The 19,403-nt window shown below is 40.2% G+C and overlaps 1 protein-coding gene across 1 annotated transcript in view; it reads left to right on the top strand.

Annotated features, from left to right (window-relative positions):
- LOC149219434 (uncharacterized) overlaps window positions 1-1,601 on the top strand; it is a 502,009-nt gene extending 500,408 nt beyond the window's left edge. Inside the window, exon 8 of the mRNA XM_089384368.1 lies at window positions 1,578-1,601. Within this exon, the coding sequence (XP_089240494.1) occupies window positions 1,578-1,586 (9 nt within the window). The 3' untranslated portion in view covers window positions 1,587-1,601. The remainder of the gene's footprint in view (window positions 1-1,577) is intronic.
- Window positions 1,602-19,403: the final 17,802 nt, after the last annotated feature.

Genomic DNA, 19,403 nt, shown 5'->3' with positions numbered 1-19,403 from the left:
ATGATAATCTTTAGAAGCCATAGTCAAAAGAGTTTTTGCAGTAGGGATTGAGGTCATCCATATTGGATAGAAAATCATCCCAACAATGACAAAAATGATATCAATGAATCCAATTTAAGAAGTTTCAAAGAGCTAATTCATTTTAATAAGAAGACTCTTTTGCAAGCCTACTCTAATATCAATGAATTGGATCACCATTGTATCATGTTGCACATTGACATTGTGAATTTGTTGATTCAATAGAATCAAAGGATTGATTTATTGGAATTTGATAACTTGGTTATAAAATTAGCATCGAATCACAAGAAAGACGATATGTCATCAACCTCAAATGATCAAGTCAAGCATATTAGGCCACACACTCAATGAGGGAGAGGATTGTTTCTATAAGGAATATAGGATAAGGTGCACACTTTTAATAATATTATTATAAGTTATAAATTTATTTTTGATTTGATCTGTCCTTCTTCATTATTCTCTAGAGATACTTCATCCCCAAACTTCACATCGATATAAGATAACAAGAGTGATAAGAGCATAAAATAGGAGTTCTTATTATTATCCCTTAATCAAAGGTCTACTAATTATACTTATTTGCAAATCCCATGGTTGGATTTCATTTAGTAGAACATCCATTGCATTGACTTGAGTAGGTATAATAAGAAGATTCTTTTTTGGATTGGCATGAATAAAGAGCATGTGAGGAAGTGAAATTGAAGGAAACTATAAAGAGTTAAATATTTGGTAGGAAACCAAGAACATAACAACAATAGGGTTGAGAGTTGCAATGATATGAGACAATGTTCGAGATTACTAATTAGTGAATTAAATGGCTTATGAGTATTTTTCCTTGGTGTTCTAAGTTTGATCTATGGGCATTTAAATGGTGACCAAATTGTCTAGAAGTTGTAACTTTTTTGAACTACTAATTATCATTGTTTTGAGTGGGTTTTATCATCCTTGGGTTCACACTATAAAATGGTTTTGTCCTATTATGGTTTTATTAGTTTTTTCACTTGTTATGTGTTGTGTTCCATAACCCATAGATCTAAAATGTAAATTAGGTTTACAATTATTATAAATATAGTAAATTAGATTAGAGAGACAAGTAAGCTTAAATATGTGAATATACCCTTGTATTATGATAATAAGGGAGGTGTTGACAACATAGTTTCGATCCATTTTGAGGAACCTCTTTGGTCAGCTTTGGTTATGCATCGAAGATTGCATGAGGACTTGCAAAGTGTCTAGTGTGGGGAAGACATTGAGCCTTCATTTTGAGGCCTTCAATATTATCATAAGTGTGATTTTTGTCCCTCTCTACTGCCTCTTATAACCTATTATCATTCCCATTTTGTCACTATCATTTGCATTATGGTCATCACATGCTGATGAGGTTTGATGTTGTTAAATTCAATGCTTTTCCTTTATTTTAACGAGTTATTAGATCTAGATCTTTCTTTTTCTAATGTGAGTGCCAAATCATGTAACCTAGTAAAGATCTAGTAACCCAAATTGTTAGTTGTCATATCTATGCACCCCTCAAGTGAAATATGCCACATGGTTTTTGTTGTTAGGTGGATTAATATGGATTAGTGCTGGAAAAGGAAGGCACCAACTCACAGTCAATGCTCGAACCAAATGCAGGGTGGAAATGCATACAACATAGCAACAATTGAATACTTAATTAACTTCGAGGGTTTAGCAAGTGGCATGGATATTTTCATGCACACCATGTCATGAAAATATCCTATGCAAACATATAAGTAGTTACCATGTCAAAGAGAGTTGTGTTTGTCAATGGTATTATGCTCTACTCTTGTTTTCGGATGTAAACAGTTAACAAGTTAAAATCCTCCCGAGCTATTCATGGTTTAATACACCTTGCCCTATATTATATAACCTCTATAAAAAGTAAAGGTAGGTCCAGATTGGTCAAGGAAGCAATCAATTTATGTATTGCAGAGTTGTTCAAATTCTCCAATATGAAGGCCATATGATGGTGTATATTGTAGTTTGATGATGGAGCATATGTGGATCTGTGTTGAGTCTCTACATACTATCTTTATAATTGTAATGTGAACATGTGTATTCCTTTTTTAATATAAATGATGTTATTCTAAGTTATATCTCATAGAAAAGCAATTATACTATAGTTTTCCTTTGTAGCACAAGTCAATAGGTAGGACCATCTACCTGTTTTTCTGTGCAAATTCATTTATTTCTTAGTTAGATTAGCTAATTAGAAAAATTTATATTTGTAATTATGTTCTACAAATCAATATTTTTATTCAGTGTCATTGTTAGTTCTTGAACTTTCATGTCCTTCATTGAAAAAGTGTGGATTCCCTATAGATGTTAGGCACTAAAGGTTGAAAACGGAAGTTATTTTTAAAGATATGCAAAATTTCTTGATGCATTTAATGCAAACAATTTTTTGTGTTCGGATATTGTAAAGTGCTCTTATCAACATAATTCTAGTTATCCAACATGACTTTAGCATTTTATTTTCTTCCTAATTGAATTTTATCTTATAATTGTAAAGTGTGGATCCCCTACAAAAGTTAGGAACTCAAAGTTGAAGACCATAAGTGCTTTTTAAGGAATTATAGGACCATTTAATGTCTCTGATTCTAAACAATAGACTATGATTGGAGTATACAAAGTTCTCTTGAAAACATAATCCTAGTGATCTAATAAACTTTTGAACCCTTTAATTTTTAGTCTTGTAAGTAGGCTATCAAGCTCTGAGAGGGATCAAATCTCTTGATGTGTGAATCTCTTTTAGAGTGCAATAATCAAATCTCTTGATGTGTGAATCTCTTTTAGAGTGCAATTTTTTTTTTAATTGTTTATATTGCATTTTTAATGTATAAATGGATTAAATTCCTTGAAAATCTCTTTGAGCACTTGGATTGTGTAGAATACACAACCTAAACTTACAATTGCAATAAATGTTTTCTAGATTGCAAATGACTAAAAAATATACCTAAAAAGAGACAGAAATGATAATAGTAAGAGATTAAGAATAGTTGAATTAATTAAAACCCAATTTTTTTTAACGCATGTATTAATTTTATAATAAGAATTGAAATAATTACACATTTTTTTTTTGCTTTATATATATATATATATATATATAAAGATATATGTATATATATATATATATAGATATATATATATATATAGATATATATATATATATATATATATATATATATATATATATATATATATATATATATATAAAGATATATGTATATATATATATATATATATATATATATATATACATATATCTTTATATATATATATATATATATATATATATATACATATATATATATATATATAGAGAGAGAGAGAGATAGAGAGATCATTTTAAAAGTTGATATAAATTATGTTTTTTTTCCAAAGAAAAAATCGAACTTTTTATAACCAAAATAAAAAGTTACATAGTATATGCCTAAGCATTTGTTTTGCTGTATGATTTGGAAATCATAGAGCTCGATAGGATGTGACTATCAGTGTTGTCCAAAAACATGAAGGAAAATATAAACCACTAATCTGAAGCATGGACCTCCTCATATCGAGGAAAACAACCCCTGTCCCCAGCTCAAAATAAATTGTATATATCAGTTTAATACAATGTCTGAAAGTCTCCATGAAAGGAAAAAATGATGCTTCCACTTCTCAAGTCTCCTCATAGAGGAAAACAACCCAAACAGGGAGGAAAACAAGACCATCAGAAGTCTGAAAATTTTAAAAAGATCATAAAAAACACTGTCATGTGAGATATCCATCATAAAGTCAGCTGAAAACAAAAAATCAAGCTGTGTTAAAGGCCTGAAGAGTCCATAGAAAAGGTTGGCTATGTATATGGTGGCTGATCCGACACACAGATCTCTCCCTGGCCCTCGTTTGCTATTCTCCAATTGCCCATATCTTGTTGCTGACCCTCTTTAGAAAGCTTGTCTGGTGCATCATTGCGTTCCCTGTAGATGTGGCAAAGAGAAAAAACATTAAAGGAATACTTTAACTATTTTTCCTCTTCTAATAAAGATAATAAGATATATTTTTGACATCTACTTTGTCCATTGAACGTTATTATAACATTCAGTGAGTCTCCGAAGATCTGAATCGTGAAGATGTTCCTGTGAATAAGCCAACATAGAAGCAATTTAAGGGAAAACAACTCTGCGAAATTATTTGTACCAGTTCCTAAACCCACTAAGGCTTTAAGGTACCTGTTTTGGTTTATGTGTATTACCAGCCCAACTCCTACTCTGTTGTTTTGGGAGGCCCCATTGAAATATGCCCACGGTATGCCTTCCTTGATTTGTTCCTTAATAGCTTGTCTAGGCACATTCTCTATATCAGGCTCAGGGATATTGGTGTATATTGAAGTACATTGGATTGCAATAGCCTCATGAGGGGTGCGCATATCCAAAAAAATGCTCCTGTTCCTAGTTATCCAGATGCCCCATGCTATGATGAGGGGTAAGTTCCGCAAGCTCCCTTCCGGATAGAGTTGCCACCATTTTTGCCAAACATTTGGGAAGAATTCCCCTTCCCAGATTACATTCTTTTGGATAAGCTTCCCAACCTCCAGCCACACCCTTTTAACAACCAGGCAATCTATAAATAGATGCCTTATTGTTTCGGAATCATTTTTGCATAATGAACATCTCCTCGGTCCTGACTTGTATCTGGCTTGTAGAATGTCCCATGTTGGAACCTTCCGCTTGAGGATGCACGAAAATAAAAGTCTAGCTTTTGCAGGGCTTTTTAGCTTCCATGAGTGTTTGGTCCACCATTCTGGGTTCCCTCATACTTTCTTTGACATAAGGAGTTTATATCCAAATTTTGGAGAATAGGATCCAGATTCTACATGAGCCCACACCAGCTGATCCGGTCTATCTCTCAGTCTCACATTTGACCTAGAGAGATCTTGGGTAAAAACCTTCCATTCATCCCACCATTGAGGTATCAGATCCAATTCCTCCCCTTATAACCACGCTTGTCCCCAAATAGTGGAGTGACCTTGTTTCTCGATCTGGTTGAGGAAGTAAACACCTTTTGAGTCGAGTTGCCTAATAAGGTCCGAGGATAGTGCAAAATTTTCATTGCAACCTACCCAGGGATATTTCCCTATCTGAAGGTTCTCCCTATTCCCAACCTGCCAATACAAACCTTGCTCAATGATCTTGAAAGCATCTATGGTAGCCTTCCAAACAACATATACATTCCCTTTTTTCTTAATTGGGTTTCTTATCCAATATTCTAATGGGACAAGGTCAATATATTTCCTTTTCACCACCATCGTCCACAGGTTTTCCATCTTAATTATCCTCCATCCTAATCTTGCTACTAATGAAGGCCCGAAAGCTATGAGATCCTTTATTCCCCATCCTCCCCATTCCTTTGGCCTTGCTGTAGAGCATTGGGAAGGTATGTTTTAATAAATAATTTAGTGATGTTTTAAGCAATAGTTGTAATCTTTTCTTTATTATAAAGTAGGGAAAATGCAACGAGAACGAGTCTAAAATGATCCAATCACTAACAGTTGTCTTCTCTACGCAGGGAAAGGTAAAAGCAGGAAGGCGCAATGCAAAACGAGGATTTGATGAGAAGATAACGACTGTCCCTCCAATTCTAAATAAGGTTCAGACCAGGTCGAGTAAATCAAGGAAGATCAGTCCGGAACGAGATGAAGGACTGCCAGTTCGGAAATACAGGCCGAGTAAAGGAAAGCGTTAACAATTTAGTGGATCCCTCAGGATCTTCGATCCTGAGGGATCGCTACGATCAATCGTTTTGTCGACCGATGAACTCCGCCGTTAATTGTATAAAAGGAGGGTAGCATTGGAAACTAGGGATGACTTTTGGTATCTTTAACTTTCTGTCATGAATTTTATTGTCAGTTGAACTCAGACTATTGAGTCTCTCTGAGACCTAGTTTTGTACTCTCATTGATGCGTTAATATAATATCTTGGCGTTAATTTCTCCGTGCGTCTGAAGTAGTTTACGGCAGTGCGCCATTGGAAGCTTTGGGCCCGGCTCCAACGGACACTGGCTGATTGTACCATTACAATTCTTCTTTGTGTGGTTTGTTTCTCCTAATCTGTTATGGTTGCATGTTGTTTCATATTTATTCATCTGTAGCTTTCCTGTTATAAATCTCTGTAACAAGTTCATAACATACTTTCAGGATTCTTCGCATACTGTTGATCTGAGTTGTTTGCATCAATTACAGAATTCATAAGTAGAATATTTCAGCTACAGGTGATTGGGGTTAATGGATTGTTGGTGACTATTGCAGATCGTGTACATATGATTGACGTTTCCTGTCTTTAATAATTTGCTGTTCCATTTGATTAAGCTGCAAACCTGTATAAATGATTGCTTTCCTTTTTGTATGTAAGTGTGTGCCAAGGATTGGAAGTGTTGACCTCGCGAGACTTAGTTTCTTTACTGCCGTTCCATTTACTGCCGTTCCTTTTATTGCTGTTCCATTTCTGAAGTTGCTGTTTCATTCTGTTTTATTGCTGTTCCTTTCGCTTGCGTTTATTGAAGTGGCATGAGAGGAGGTTCAAGACTGTTGTGAGATATAGCAGACGCTATAATGCTCCCAGATCATGATCCATACTCCTTCATCAGTTTCTAGGGGGATAGGTTACTAATTCCATACCCTCGACCGACGAAGTTGCTGCGTGTGTGATTTCTTTATGCAAAAGTAATTTAGCATTAGCATCCGTTTACTCTTGTATTCTTTAGATCTATACTACGAAGCATTATCCTGACAAATAGCCTCAAATTAAGATGTCCTTTACAATAACAAAACGCTCCCGGATTGACTTGTAATGTGAGATAACTAGAGGTGAAAAAGACCCTTGTTACAGCTCCACATTTTGGCGCCGTTGCCGGGGAAGGGGCATAGCCATTTGTTTTTTTAACAGGGTAGTGTGTGAACCTGTTAGGGGAGAACTGGATTTTAAAAACGGAAGGTAAGAACCTGCGTGCGGAGCATGTAAAAGCCCTGCTCCACCGTCCGCTTTCCTAGCAGAATTGATTTAGTAATTTAATTGGAGTGCATGACTAAGCAGAAAAAGCCAGAAAAGAATCAAAAGCCTCCATCCAAAACCGAAAAAGCCAAGGGGTCGGCGACCCTTGGACGAAAGACCTTTATAGACGAAATTTACAAGAAAGCCGGATCTCCGCCATCAGTAGGTTATAGGAAAGTAAACTCTAAACAACCTGCTAGTTCCCTTCAGGCCTCAGAATCACCATCTGAAGCCTTTGCGGAGGTGCACAGTCAGACAGAGGAGCAGGACTTTCAAGAATTTGACAATTCGACTCCTGGACCAGTGCACGAAGGAAATTTTAGCAACCTTTGCGAAGGAGAAGGAGAAACAGGGGAAATCGAGGAACCTAGATCTCCTATTGAACCAAACCAGCCTTTAAATAGTCCAGATAAAGGAAGCGCTGCAAAAATCCTCATTGAGGGAATTCATTCACCTCAGACAGTAGGGGCCATCATTATCCCTGATAAAGGGAGTGCTGTAAAAACAGTTCCTGCTAAGATTACCCCTCCGCAACCAAGGAATACTCTATTGGAAATTCCTGAAGATTACTGGCATATATTTGATTCCATGGCGCAGAATCAGCCAAATACCCAAACCTCTACTTTGCAATATCCCATAGTAGATTCCGCTGCGAATGCACCAATGAAGGCAATTCCGCTTCAACATATCCCGACGTTTCATGGACTCACATCAGAAGACCCTGATGCGTTTCTATTCGAATTTGATGTGTTATGCAGGGGATACGATTACACCACTGATCCCCAGAAGCTAAAATTGTTTCCCTCTACTTTGAAGGGAGCAGCTCTGAGATGGTTCATGGGTTTAGGTGGTGGAGTCATAAACAATTGGGAAGAAATGAAAGCGGCCTTCTTAAAAAAATATCAGGATTATTGTAGATCAAGAGAACTAAAGGATGAAATCTTTCAAATGTCAGCCAGACCAAATGAAACTTTAGAAGAATATGTAGAACGTTTCCAATATAACTTGCAGAGATCTCCATATGCATCATTACCTCTGCCCGATAACGTGTTGAAAACTGCATTGATTAGAGGTATGAAGGAGCAATGGATTGAAACGCTGAATATTATGGGAAAAGGAGACATTTATCAGGAAAATTTTGCTGACATCATTGATCTGTGTATCAGGAGCTCAAGAGGCAGCACAAGGATAAAACCAGCAGAATATGATCGCTTCACTAGAGACAATCGAACATCAACAGAAGGAGTATCACGAGTGGAACTTGGAAATCTGTTAGAGAATTTTAAAACTGATATCATGGGGACATTAACTACACAGCTTGATATTGTGCAGGCTAAACAGAAGCAAGCAGAGGCGGAACAGAATCTGGCAATTTTCTGCCCGCGGTGCAGGAAGAAACATAGCCAGAAAGAATGCCCGCTCGATACAGTTCAAATATGTGCTATTTGTACCAAGGACCATCCGACTGAAAGCTGTCCCTCGCTCCCTGGTTTGAAGGCGGTGTACAAAGAAGCAGAAGAGGAACCAGAATCAGCATACTTTATTAACCAGCGTCGTCAATGGCAACCTAGGCAACCTGGTATGTTTCAAGATCCCTCCTCTTCTTTTCAATCTCCGCAATTTAATGCTCAGCAACAGAATATGTGGCAAAATCAGTCTCAGCACCCGTTTTCAAATTGGCCGCCTCAAATGTTTCCTACTCCGAACCCTTGGATGAACCAAGCTGGTTGGCCAAACTTTCCTTATCCTCCGCCATATTGGCCAAATAATTCATATCCTCCGCAGTGGACCCCTTCCACTTCGCAAAGTTCACCCTGGCAGAGCAACTGGCCAAGATCGACATATCAAACACCAGGATCAATTCCGCTCCCTCAACCAACTTTGCTAGCCTTGCAACAAAATCCCCAGCCCAACCTAAGACCGCAGCTCCCAGCCCAACCCAACCCGAACCCAAATAATCGACTAGTTCAATCTCTTCAAATTATAGAATCTTCCGAGATTGAATCTGCTCTGCAGGAGTGCAATGATCTTCAGTTGAGATCTGGGCGAATAATAGAAACTGAGGGACATAGAACCGCTCATATTGAAAACCAGTTACCGATAGAACAACCGTCACAACAAGAAGAAGTAAGTAAAGACCAGGTTCATCAGCAAGTAATTACATCTTCTCCACCTTTCCCAGAACGACTGGCCATTCCGAGACAAATTCAATATCCGGATTTTGATATTCTGGGAGAACTTCAAAACTTGTATATAAGAATTCCATTCCTTCAAGCTATACATGATATCCCCATATATGCAAAAACCATAAAAGACCTGTGTAGCAGAAAAACAAAAAGAAATATAACCCCTAACCCTAGAGTCCAGGTAGTCGGCACCTTATCCGACCTCTTATCAGCGAAAGAAACACCAATTAAATATGAGGATCCTGGAAACCCAATTGTCACTGTTCAAGTCCGTGGGCAGACCCTGACCAACGTTTTAGTAGATCTAGGGGCTGCGATTAATATCCTGACAACATCAACCTGCCAGAAGCTTGGAATCACATCGGTAGAGCCTACTTCCACTTTACTAGAGCTAGCTGACCGATCAGTAATAAGACCAGAAGGCACCTTGTATGATGTCATGGTTTCAGTGGACTCTTGGGAATACCCGACCGATTTTCTGGTGATTAATCCAAAAACCCGACTAGATGGACATCCGCTAATTCTAGGTAGACCATGGCTCGCTACTGCTGACGCCTACATTGGATGCCGGCAGGGAAACATGACCATAACCAGAGGACCGGATATCAAAAATTTAATCTTGTACCCGCCAGCCCAGCCAAGCATCACACCTCATATATCGCTGACCAATCTGCGCCCTGCCTCATATATTACTGATAATATTAGACCACCATTAACAGTTCAGGAAGCGCTAGATTTTAAAGATCAAACGGAAGATGATGCCATCAATAAATTCATTAATCAAACAGAATCCACATCGTATACACAATGCTTTATGATAAAAGCGGCATTTGATAACGAATTAGAGGAAGATCCTCTAAAAGATGACAATGACCCAAATATACCTGTAACCTCTGTTGCTAACAGCAAAGTAATACAAATTGAACCGGGCAAAACTTTAAACATTAACGCTAATCTGACACCTGAGCAAGAGACCAAACTCATCCAGCTCCTACGAAAGTATCAGGAGGCATTTGCTTGGGACTATCCCGATATGAAGGGGATTGATCCCCAGCTATGCACACACCGTATCTATATCGAGAAAGATGCAAGACCGGTTCGCCAACCACAGAGAAGACTCAATCCCCATTTAAAAGATGTTGTAAAAGATGAGCTGCAGAAATTATTAGACGTTAATTTTATTTATCCTATTTCTGACAGCAAATGGGTCTCCCCACTTGTGGTCGTACCTAAAAAGAACGGGAAATGGAGGATCTATGTCGATTACAGAGAATTAAACAAAGCTACACAAAAAGATCACTTCCCTCTCCCTTTCATAGACCAGGTATTGGACACCTTAGCAGGCAAGAAAATTTTTTCTTTCTTGGATGGCTTCAGCGGATATAACCAGATTCAGATTGCCCCTGAAGACCAGGACAAGACTACCTTTACTTGCCCCTGGGGAACGTTCGCCTACCGAGTCTTACCCTTTGGATTATGTAATGCTCCGGCCACATTCCAACGGGCTGTTCTTAGCATCTTCGCAGATTTAATTAATGATGGATTGGAAGTCTATATGGATGATTTTACACCATATGGAGACGACTTTGATCCAGCCTTGGACACTCTCGAAAAAGTTCTAGAACGTTGCATCGCTACCAGGCTTTGCTTGAGTCACGAAAAATGTTACATGATGATGACAGAAGGACTCATTCTGGGACATTACATCTCAGCAGCTGGCATTCAGGTAGACCCGGCTAAAATTCAAATACTCATGCTTATCCCAATCCCCACTAATCAAACAGAGGTACGCAGTTTTCTTGGTTTTTCTGGGTATTATAGACGATTTATACAACATTACTCACGTATTGCCGCACCTCTACATGCATTAACTGGAAATGTTGATTTTTTGTGGACAGAAAAATGTGATCGAGCCTTCACAGAATTAAAGAAGTTGCTATCTACAGCTCCAGTTCTCAGAGGACCTAATTGGAACTTACCATTCCAAATTTCAACCGACGCCTCAGACACAGCAACCGGTGCAGTGTTGGGCCAAGAAGAAGAGAAAAGACCATACGCTATCTATTACATCAGCAAAAATTTGGCTCCGGCTGAATTAAATTACACTGTCACCGAAAAAGAATTTTTAGCCGTGATACATGCTATTAATAAATTTAGACACTATATTACAGGCTATCCCGTTATTTTGTATATAGACCATTCTGCTATTAGGTATTTAGCAAATAAGCCTGTTACAAATGGAAGAATAACCAGGTGGTTGATCTTGTTGCAGGAATTCGACATTACAATCAGAGACCGACCAGGGAAGGAGAACCCTGTAGCTGATTTTCTTTCACGAATACCAAAATCAGTTGAAACAGCAGCAGTTGAGGACCAATTCCCAGATGAACACTTATTTGCAGTCGCTGTTCAGACTCCCTGGTACGCTGATGTGGATAATTATCTTGCAGTAGGTAAGCTTCCAAAACATTTAACTCCCAATGAACGGAAACAAATCGTTGCGAAAAGCAATCGATTTTCGTGGGTTGGGGGCTATCTGTTTCACACAGGCGCAGATATGGAAATCAGAAGATGTATTCGAGAAGACGAAATCTTTGATATCTTGAAAGCCTGCCATGACGGGCCATGTGGAGGACATTTCGTTGAACGAAGGACAGCACACAAAGTATTACAAACGGGATATTACTGGCCTACAATCTTCAAAGATGCCAAAAAATTTGTCCAGGCCTGTGATAGTTGTCAGCGTGTAGGACGACCTGGCCCAGCAGACGAAATGCCTTTGCGGCCTCAATTGGTGATCGAACCTTTCGAACGCTGGGCTCTGGACTTTGTCGGACCCATCAACCCCCCATCAAACCAAAAAACCTACATTTTGGTGGCAACTGAATATGTTACCAAATGGGTTGAGGCGGAGGCATTACCCAGAGCTACAGAGGAGTCGGTAATTCAGTTCTTGTTCCATTTGTTTGTACGTTATGGTCTTCCAAGGGAAGTGGTTACAGATGGAGGACCACAATTTGTGGGACATAAATTAGCTGCAACACTCAATAACCATCACGTCCATCACAAAATTACTACCCCATACCATCCGCAGGCAAATGGGCAAGTCGAGAACAGTAATAAGATAATAGAGTCAATTTTGACAAAAACTGTTGCCTCACACCGCCGCGATTGGGCCGCCCGACTACCGGAGGCACTGTGGGCTTATCGAACCACATGGAGAAGTACCACTGGCTATTCACCATATCACTTAGTGTTTGGAAAGCAACCCATTTTTCCTATAGAATTTGAGATCCAAACCCTGCGAACTGCCCAAGAAGTCGGATTGGATTTAAGTGAAGCACAGAAAAATCGATTACAGCAAATTAATGAGTTGGACGAAACAAGGCTCACTGCATTACAGAATACAGCACTCATCCAGCAGCAGCGAGCCAAATGGCATGATGCGCTCATCAAAAACAAGATATTTCACGAAGGAGACTGGGCTCTGTTATATGATTCTAGATTTCAGGATTTCCCGGGGAAGCTTCAGACTCGATGGTTGGGACCATACGAGATTCAAAAAGTCCATGACAATAGGACCCTTACTTTGATTACAATTGATGGATCTGGATATACATTTAAGGTAAACGGCCACCGAGTTCGTCTGTATCGCAAACCGCTCACTCGGGAATCATTTTGCCAGCAGTTACGCCAAGATACTAACATCAAGATTATGGGAGAGGAAGCAAAAACTTCCTCCCCTATAGATTGGTAAGAAGTTCATTCTTTATTACCACATTTTGTATATAAAATTGTAAATTTTGTATATATGTTTCAAGTGTGTGTTTTGCTGTTCCTTTTCAAAAGGAACAGCACTTGTGTGTTTTGCTGTTCCTTTTCAAAAGGAACAGCACTTGTGTGTTTTGCTGTTCCTTTTCAAAAGGAACAGCACTTGTGTGTTTTGCTGTTCCTTTTTAAAAGGAACAACACTTGTGTGTTTTGTTGTTCCTTTTCAAAAAGGAACAACACTTGTGTGTTTTGCTGTTCCTTTTCAAAAGGAACAGCACTTGTGTGTTTTGCTGTTCCTTTTCAAAAGGAACAGCACTTGTGTGTTTTGTTGTTCCTTTTCAAAAGGAAAAAAGGAACAGCACTTGTGTGTTTTGCTGTTCCTTTCCAAAAGGAACAGCGCTTTTGAATTTTTGCTGTTCCTTTTCAAAAGGAACGGCACCCTTGAGTTTTGCTGTTCCTTTCCAAAAGGAACAACACTTTTTGAATTTTTGCTGTTCCTTTTCAAAAGGAACGGCACCCTTGAGTTTTGTTGTTCCTTTCCAAAAGGAACAGCACTTTTTGAATTTTTGCTGTTCCTTTCCGAAAGGAACAACACTTTTGAATTTTTGCTGTTCCTTTTTAAAAGGAATAGCACTTTTGAATTTTTTTTATCCTTTTTTTAGAAGGAGCAACATTTGTGTGTTTTTTCAATTCTTTTTTTTAGCAAGCAACATTTGAGTGCTTTTGTTATCTTAGGACATTGCATCAAAAAGAACCCTCCCACCCTCCCTTGTAAGAAAGAAATAGTATGCCCTCGTCCTTTCTATAAGAAGAAAACATTGTCCCGAGGCCATAAGTAGCAGCTATATATTTATGCAACAAATATAAAAGGCATGATATATCAAGATCAGCACATCATAAATCGCTATCTATAACAGCCCTAGTATTGATGCAACAAAGGAGGGAACCATACACTCATCATTCTTTCAGCCATAAGTCTCACCTCCTCTGCCCTGTTGGAAAACTTCATCATGTTACGTTCCTACAATTTTCTTTATTACTACTTGGAAATAAGAATAGAAAATTTATATCTTCCTATTGGGATAACAAGACTTCTTCCGCCATTCCCACTCTTAAGGAGGGCTGAACCACCCTTATGTGTAACTATACAAGAGCAAAAGTCCATCTCAAAAAAAAAAAGCAGCAGCAGAACCAAAAGAAATTATTTGTCAAATGCAGGATAGGGGGTTTCATTAAAGAACCAGCCTACTATGATCATAAGATTGGAAGCGAAGTGGCATTCCCATCATGGCCACCACACCAGGGATATGGTCCAACAGGTTCATTATATAAACAAACCTTGGAACAGGGGGTCTCATCACGAGCCAGCCTGCCCACGTTTCGCGCCTCTCTGGTGAATGGCGTCATGGTTATCTGGTTACCAAGCCAGCATGATGGCCTGCATGTTGACAAGAATTGCTCTTCAAAACTACACAAAGGACTATGGTTCCGGGGTGAAATAAACAACTCTGCCACGGTTATAAACACCGGTCGGCAGCAGAGCTCTATTAATGGTATCGGAGTCAAAACATATACACCAATTTGGATCTTATTAAATATTTCTTTCTATCCTCGTAATAATTATATCTTACACCTTAATGGATACGTCACATGAACATTTATCATTACCAATTATGGCAAAGGTATTGACTATGACTATCTCAGACTTTCCATGAGTGCTAGACGTCCTATCCTTATGTTCTGCATCACATCACAAAGGCTCATGTTAAACGCGATCTATCCGTCGCATCGATCTCGATATTTCTCTGTCTAATCTGAAACATGGCAAAACTTTATAAGCTGTTCCATTATGACTCGGTGATGGGATGACCGCCTTCTTCTATTTGACGGCTGAGGCAGCCTATCATTTCGCGCGGGGGGGAGGTGACTTCATTACTCCGCCGGCCACGTGTTAACACATCATTCGAAAATGATATGATACATAGGTACGATATGCGTTAATGGCATGACAATGCTATTTTTCGAAAAAGTTGTTATTTATGATCAATTATTCATGCATGCTCTGTGTCTTTTCTTTTTGCCGCAATTACGTTCTTTGCATTGCTGTTCCATCTAGACCCTGAAACAGAACCATGGGGGGAAATCTATCAGAAGCGAGCCGAGCGAGCTCATAGTCTCCGAAGCCGCTCGGAAGATCTTAGAAAAAGCAGGGTGGTTAACTTATTTTGGCCGCCTGCGCAAATCAAACGAAATAGTGGCCATGGAATTCCTGCAGAATTTGCAGGAAGAACACTCAGTGGTAGGTGGGAAGCAGATAGCAGTCACGAAGGAAATAATCGCGGAAGTAACCGGATTACCAGACTTAGGTCCAATATGGACGACAAAGAAAGAAAGACTGCAAAAGATCGTAGAACTCTTCCAAGATGAAGGGCAGGAGCTGACAGTGAAGGGAAAAGGAGTGCTGCCGGCAACACTGGGAGAACCTTGGAGCGAACTGGCAAAGGTAGTACAGAGCTACATCACCTGCGAAGGACGAAAAGATGTGGTAAGGCCGCGTCACCTTAAGCTCTTAGCTGTGTTAAAAGGAAAATGTGCTGTGAATCTCCCTGCATTGTTAAATTCATTGTTGCATGATACCTCTCGGAGCCTGAAAAAGGCACACCATGAAGACGCAGTGGTTAGCCACCACGGGCTGATCCGCCTGATAGTGACATACAGTCTCGCTCGGCAGCAGACTAGCTGGCGGGAACTTATTATAGCAATTGAAGGGGAAGTAGCATCACCATCCCCAAAGACGAAGCACCCCGCTAGCACCTCCGAAACACCTAAAAAACCCAGAGAATCGCCAAAACCTAAGCAACCCTCGGGCACAACCGAGCAAGCGAAGAAACGCATAAAGCTAGGGAAACAAAAATGCACCCCTGAAGCAACTAGACATGCAGAAAAACATAAGGAATTGGCCGCAGAAAGACGTGCTACCTTAAAGCGAAGGTATTCCTCTGGCACAGAAGAACAGGTTGAAAAACGCAGAAAGGTGGAGGTGGAAGAACAGGTGGTCAGCACACCCGAACAGCCCAGGAGGCCTAGAAAGTCAGTTCGGTTGGCAAAGATAAGAGGTAGGCTGGAAAAAATCCAGCCAAACATAGGCCAGCCGATTGAAATAATAGAGGACCCTCCAGCGCCAGAACAAATACCTGGGGAAAACTTGGAACAAACAGAGAATGAAGTAGGAGCTGAAGAAGGAGATAGGGATGATGACTCTGCGGCCGAGACCAGCTATCCAGAGGCAGCTACTGAGCAGCCAATTCGGGAGAAGGAGATGGAACAATTGGGGGGTAGCCATCCACAAAACCCTGTGGAGGAAGAAGAGCTGGCCACCATCTTGGCCAGCCTTAGAGGTTATCCTTCACCCTCCAGTCCGGCAGAGCCTCCCGAAGGACCTTCTGAGGAAGAGACGCGTGACGAATTGCATGATGGGATGGCAGGGGAAGAAAACCCCCCTGTCATTGACAAAGAAAATCTGAATACCAATCAGGAACAAGCCGTTCCCAAAACACCAGAAGGAAATCCACCCGCTAATGGCGGGGGGGATGAAAATGTTTGTCGGGAACAGGACGTTCCCTGAATGATAGAAGAAACCCTCGATGAAAGAGGAGCAGAACTGAGGGCCGCCCATGTGCCCACAGCCGAGGCAAAAGAAATTAAGAAGTTGAGAAGAAAGCAGCAGAAATTGCTGAATATTATAGCCCAGCTTCGGCAGAAAATTCGAAGTCTGAAAGCCAGTTTGAGAATAAAGAGGACTGTAAGAAGAAGAAGAAGGACAAATACAGTTGGGTCCTCTCAGAGAGGAAGACAGAGCACCTATAGGCATCTAGTAGGTCGATACTCTGCTAGCAAACCTGCAGCTGTTCCAATTAATACTGAGGAACAAAATGTTGTTCCATCTGGAACAGAGCACCAGAATGTCGTTCCTATTGACATAGAGGAGCAGGCTGATATTCCAAACAGCCCATTAGAACCAACTGCCGTTCCAATTAAAACTAAGCCACAAGACGACATCCCAGTTACAGAGGGACCACCGTACCCCTTTATACATGTCAAGAAGGAAGGGGAAAATAGAGCAGTTCACACTGAGACACCACCTTCAGGGAGAATTAAGCGACGAAATGTAAAGGTTCAGGCGAAACTTCCTGCCTCCAGGGAATCATGGGAAAGGGATCCAAAAACCAAGGCCTTGCGCTGCGAGATACGACAGGCCCAACAGGAGGCTGAACAGCTACGGGAACAAATGATCCCTCGAAAGAAATATGAGGAGCTGCAACAGGAAGTTGAGCAGAGGATTCCTCGAGAAAAATACGAAGAATTGCAGCAGAGGGCTGAGCAGTTAGAGGAACAAAGGATCCCTCTGGAAAAACATGAAGAACTGCAACAACAGCTGCGAAACATGAGTGAATCGGAGAGTCAGGCTTTTGAAGGATGGCAGAAGGAACAGGAAAAGGTTGCTAAGGTAACACGTCGACTAGATGCTGTTATTAAACAATTGGACACTGTATGTTCGTTGTATGATGATGTTTTGACTTGCAGGGCCCCCGCGAAGAATTATGCTTTATTCCTCCTTGAAAGATACTTAAGATTGAAAATAAAAGCTGTCAGGGCAGGTGCCCCCATTCAGATTAACACTGTTAATGATTTTATTGATTGTTGCAAACATTATGGGGTTAAGGTCCAACGATTATTATGCGAATTTTATTTGCACAATATGATGCTTGAGCAGGAAACTGATCTAAACCCTGGCCCCTTTGTGGGGGATATACAGCTGCAAGCCTTTGTTTCATTCGGGGTCAACCAGTTAAAATGGCTCAGAGCTTATAATGCCTTTCAGAGGCAGGAGCACAGCCTAGATCTATGGGTCAGGGCTGAGCCTCAAGATCCAGTTCGCCTATGGCAATCACACAAAAGCCTTATGAGAAACCCTGGCGTTATAAAACTACTAGGACCCATGCATGAGGAGTTGATCCGAAATAGCTTAGAATACTTCCTGGTTATTAAAGATTCCGCCTTGGAGGCTGCCAAATTCCGTTATCGGATTTCCACCCCAAGCATCCAGCTCAGGGAGCCCTTCAGATATGAGAACTTTGAGCTGGCTGCTGAACGATTGCCTTTTTATGGCCAGTGCATTCTGCAAGCTGGACCATCATGGTTAGGATATCGGTTCCGTAGCCCAATTATCTGGCACCCTGCACCGGGGTACCAGGCCTTGTATGATATGCCTGTAGATCAGTTGCATTATTTCTTTGATAATCTGGTTGCCTATCATGGTTGCAGACCCCCTCATGAAGTACCCTCTCCAGCCTATTCTCTTACTGCTGTCCATGTTAATTATAACGTTTTCATGAGGCCATGAAACAGAGTAAGTCGGGGGTGTGTAGAGCATTGGGAAGGTATGTTTTAATAAATAATTTAGTGATGTTTTAAGCAATAGTTGTAATCTTTTCTTTATTATAAAGTAGGGAAAATGCAACGAGAACGAGTCTAAAATGATCCAATCACTAACAGTTGTCTTCTCTACGCAGGGAAAGGTAAAAGCAGGAAGGCGCAATGCAAAACGAGGATTTGATGAGAAGATAACGGCTGTCCCTCCAATTCTAAATAAGGTTCAGACCAGGTCGAGTAAATCAAGGAAGATCAGTCCGGAACGAGATGAAGGACTGCCAGTTCGGAAATACAGGCCGAGTAAAGGAAAGCGTTAACAATTTAGCGGATCCCTCAGGATCAAAGCGTTAACAATTTAGCGGATCCCTCAGGATCTTCGATCCTGAGGGATCGCTACGATCAATCGTTTTGTCGACCGATGAACTCCGCCGTTAATTGTATAAAAGGAGGGTAGCATTGGAAACTAGGGATGACTTTTGGTATCTTTAACTTTCTGTCATGAATTTTATTGTCAGTTGAACTCAGACTATTGAGTCTCTCTGAGACCTAGTTTTGTACTCTCATTGATGCGTTAATATAATATCTTGGCGTTAATTTCTCCGTGCGTCTGAAGTAGTTTACGGCAGTGCGCCATTGGAAGCTTTGGGCCCGGCTCCAACGGACACTGGCTGATTGTACCATTACAATTCTGCTTTGTGTGGTTTGTTTCTCCTAATCTGTTATGGTTGCATGTTGTTTCATATTTATTCATCTGTAGCTTTCCTGTTATAAATCTCTGTAACAAGTTCATATCATACTTTCAGGATTCTTCGTATACTGTTGATCTGAGTTGTTTGCATCAATTACAGAATTCATAAGTAGAATATTTCAGCTACAGGTGATTGGGGTTAATGGATTGTTGGTGACTATTGCAGATCGTGTACATATGATTGACGTTTCCTGTCTTTA

The sequence above is a fragment of the Pinus tabuliformis genome, chromosome Q (genome assembly GCF_031772625.1).
Source record: "Pinus tabuliformis cultivar Carrire ecotype Pingquan chromosome Q, CPIR1, whole genome shotgun sequence".
NCBI classification, from domain to species: Eukaryota; Viridiplantae; Streptophyta; class Pinopsida; order Pinales; family Pinaceae; genus Pinus; species Pinus tabuliformis.
This window is presented reverse-complemented; position numbering and strand designations above follow the sequence as displayed.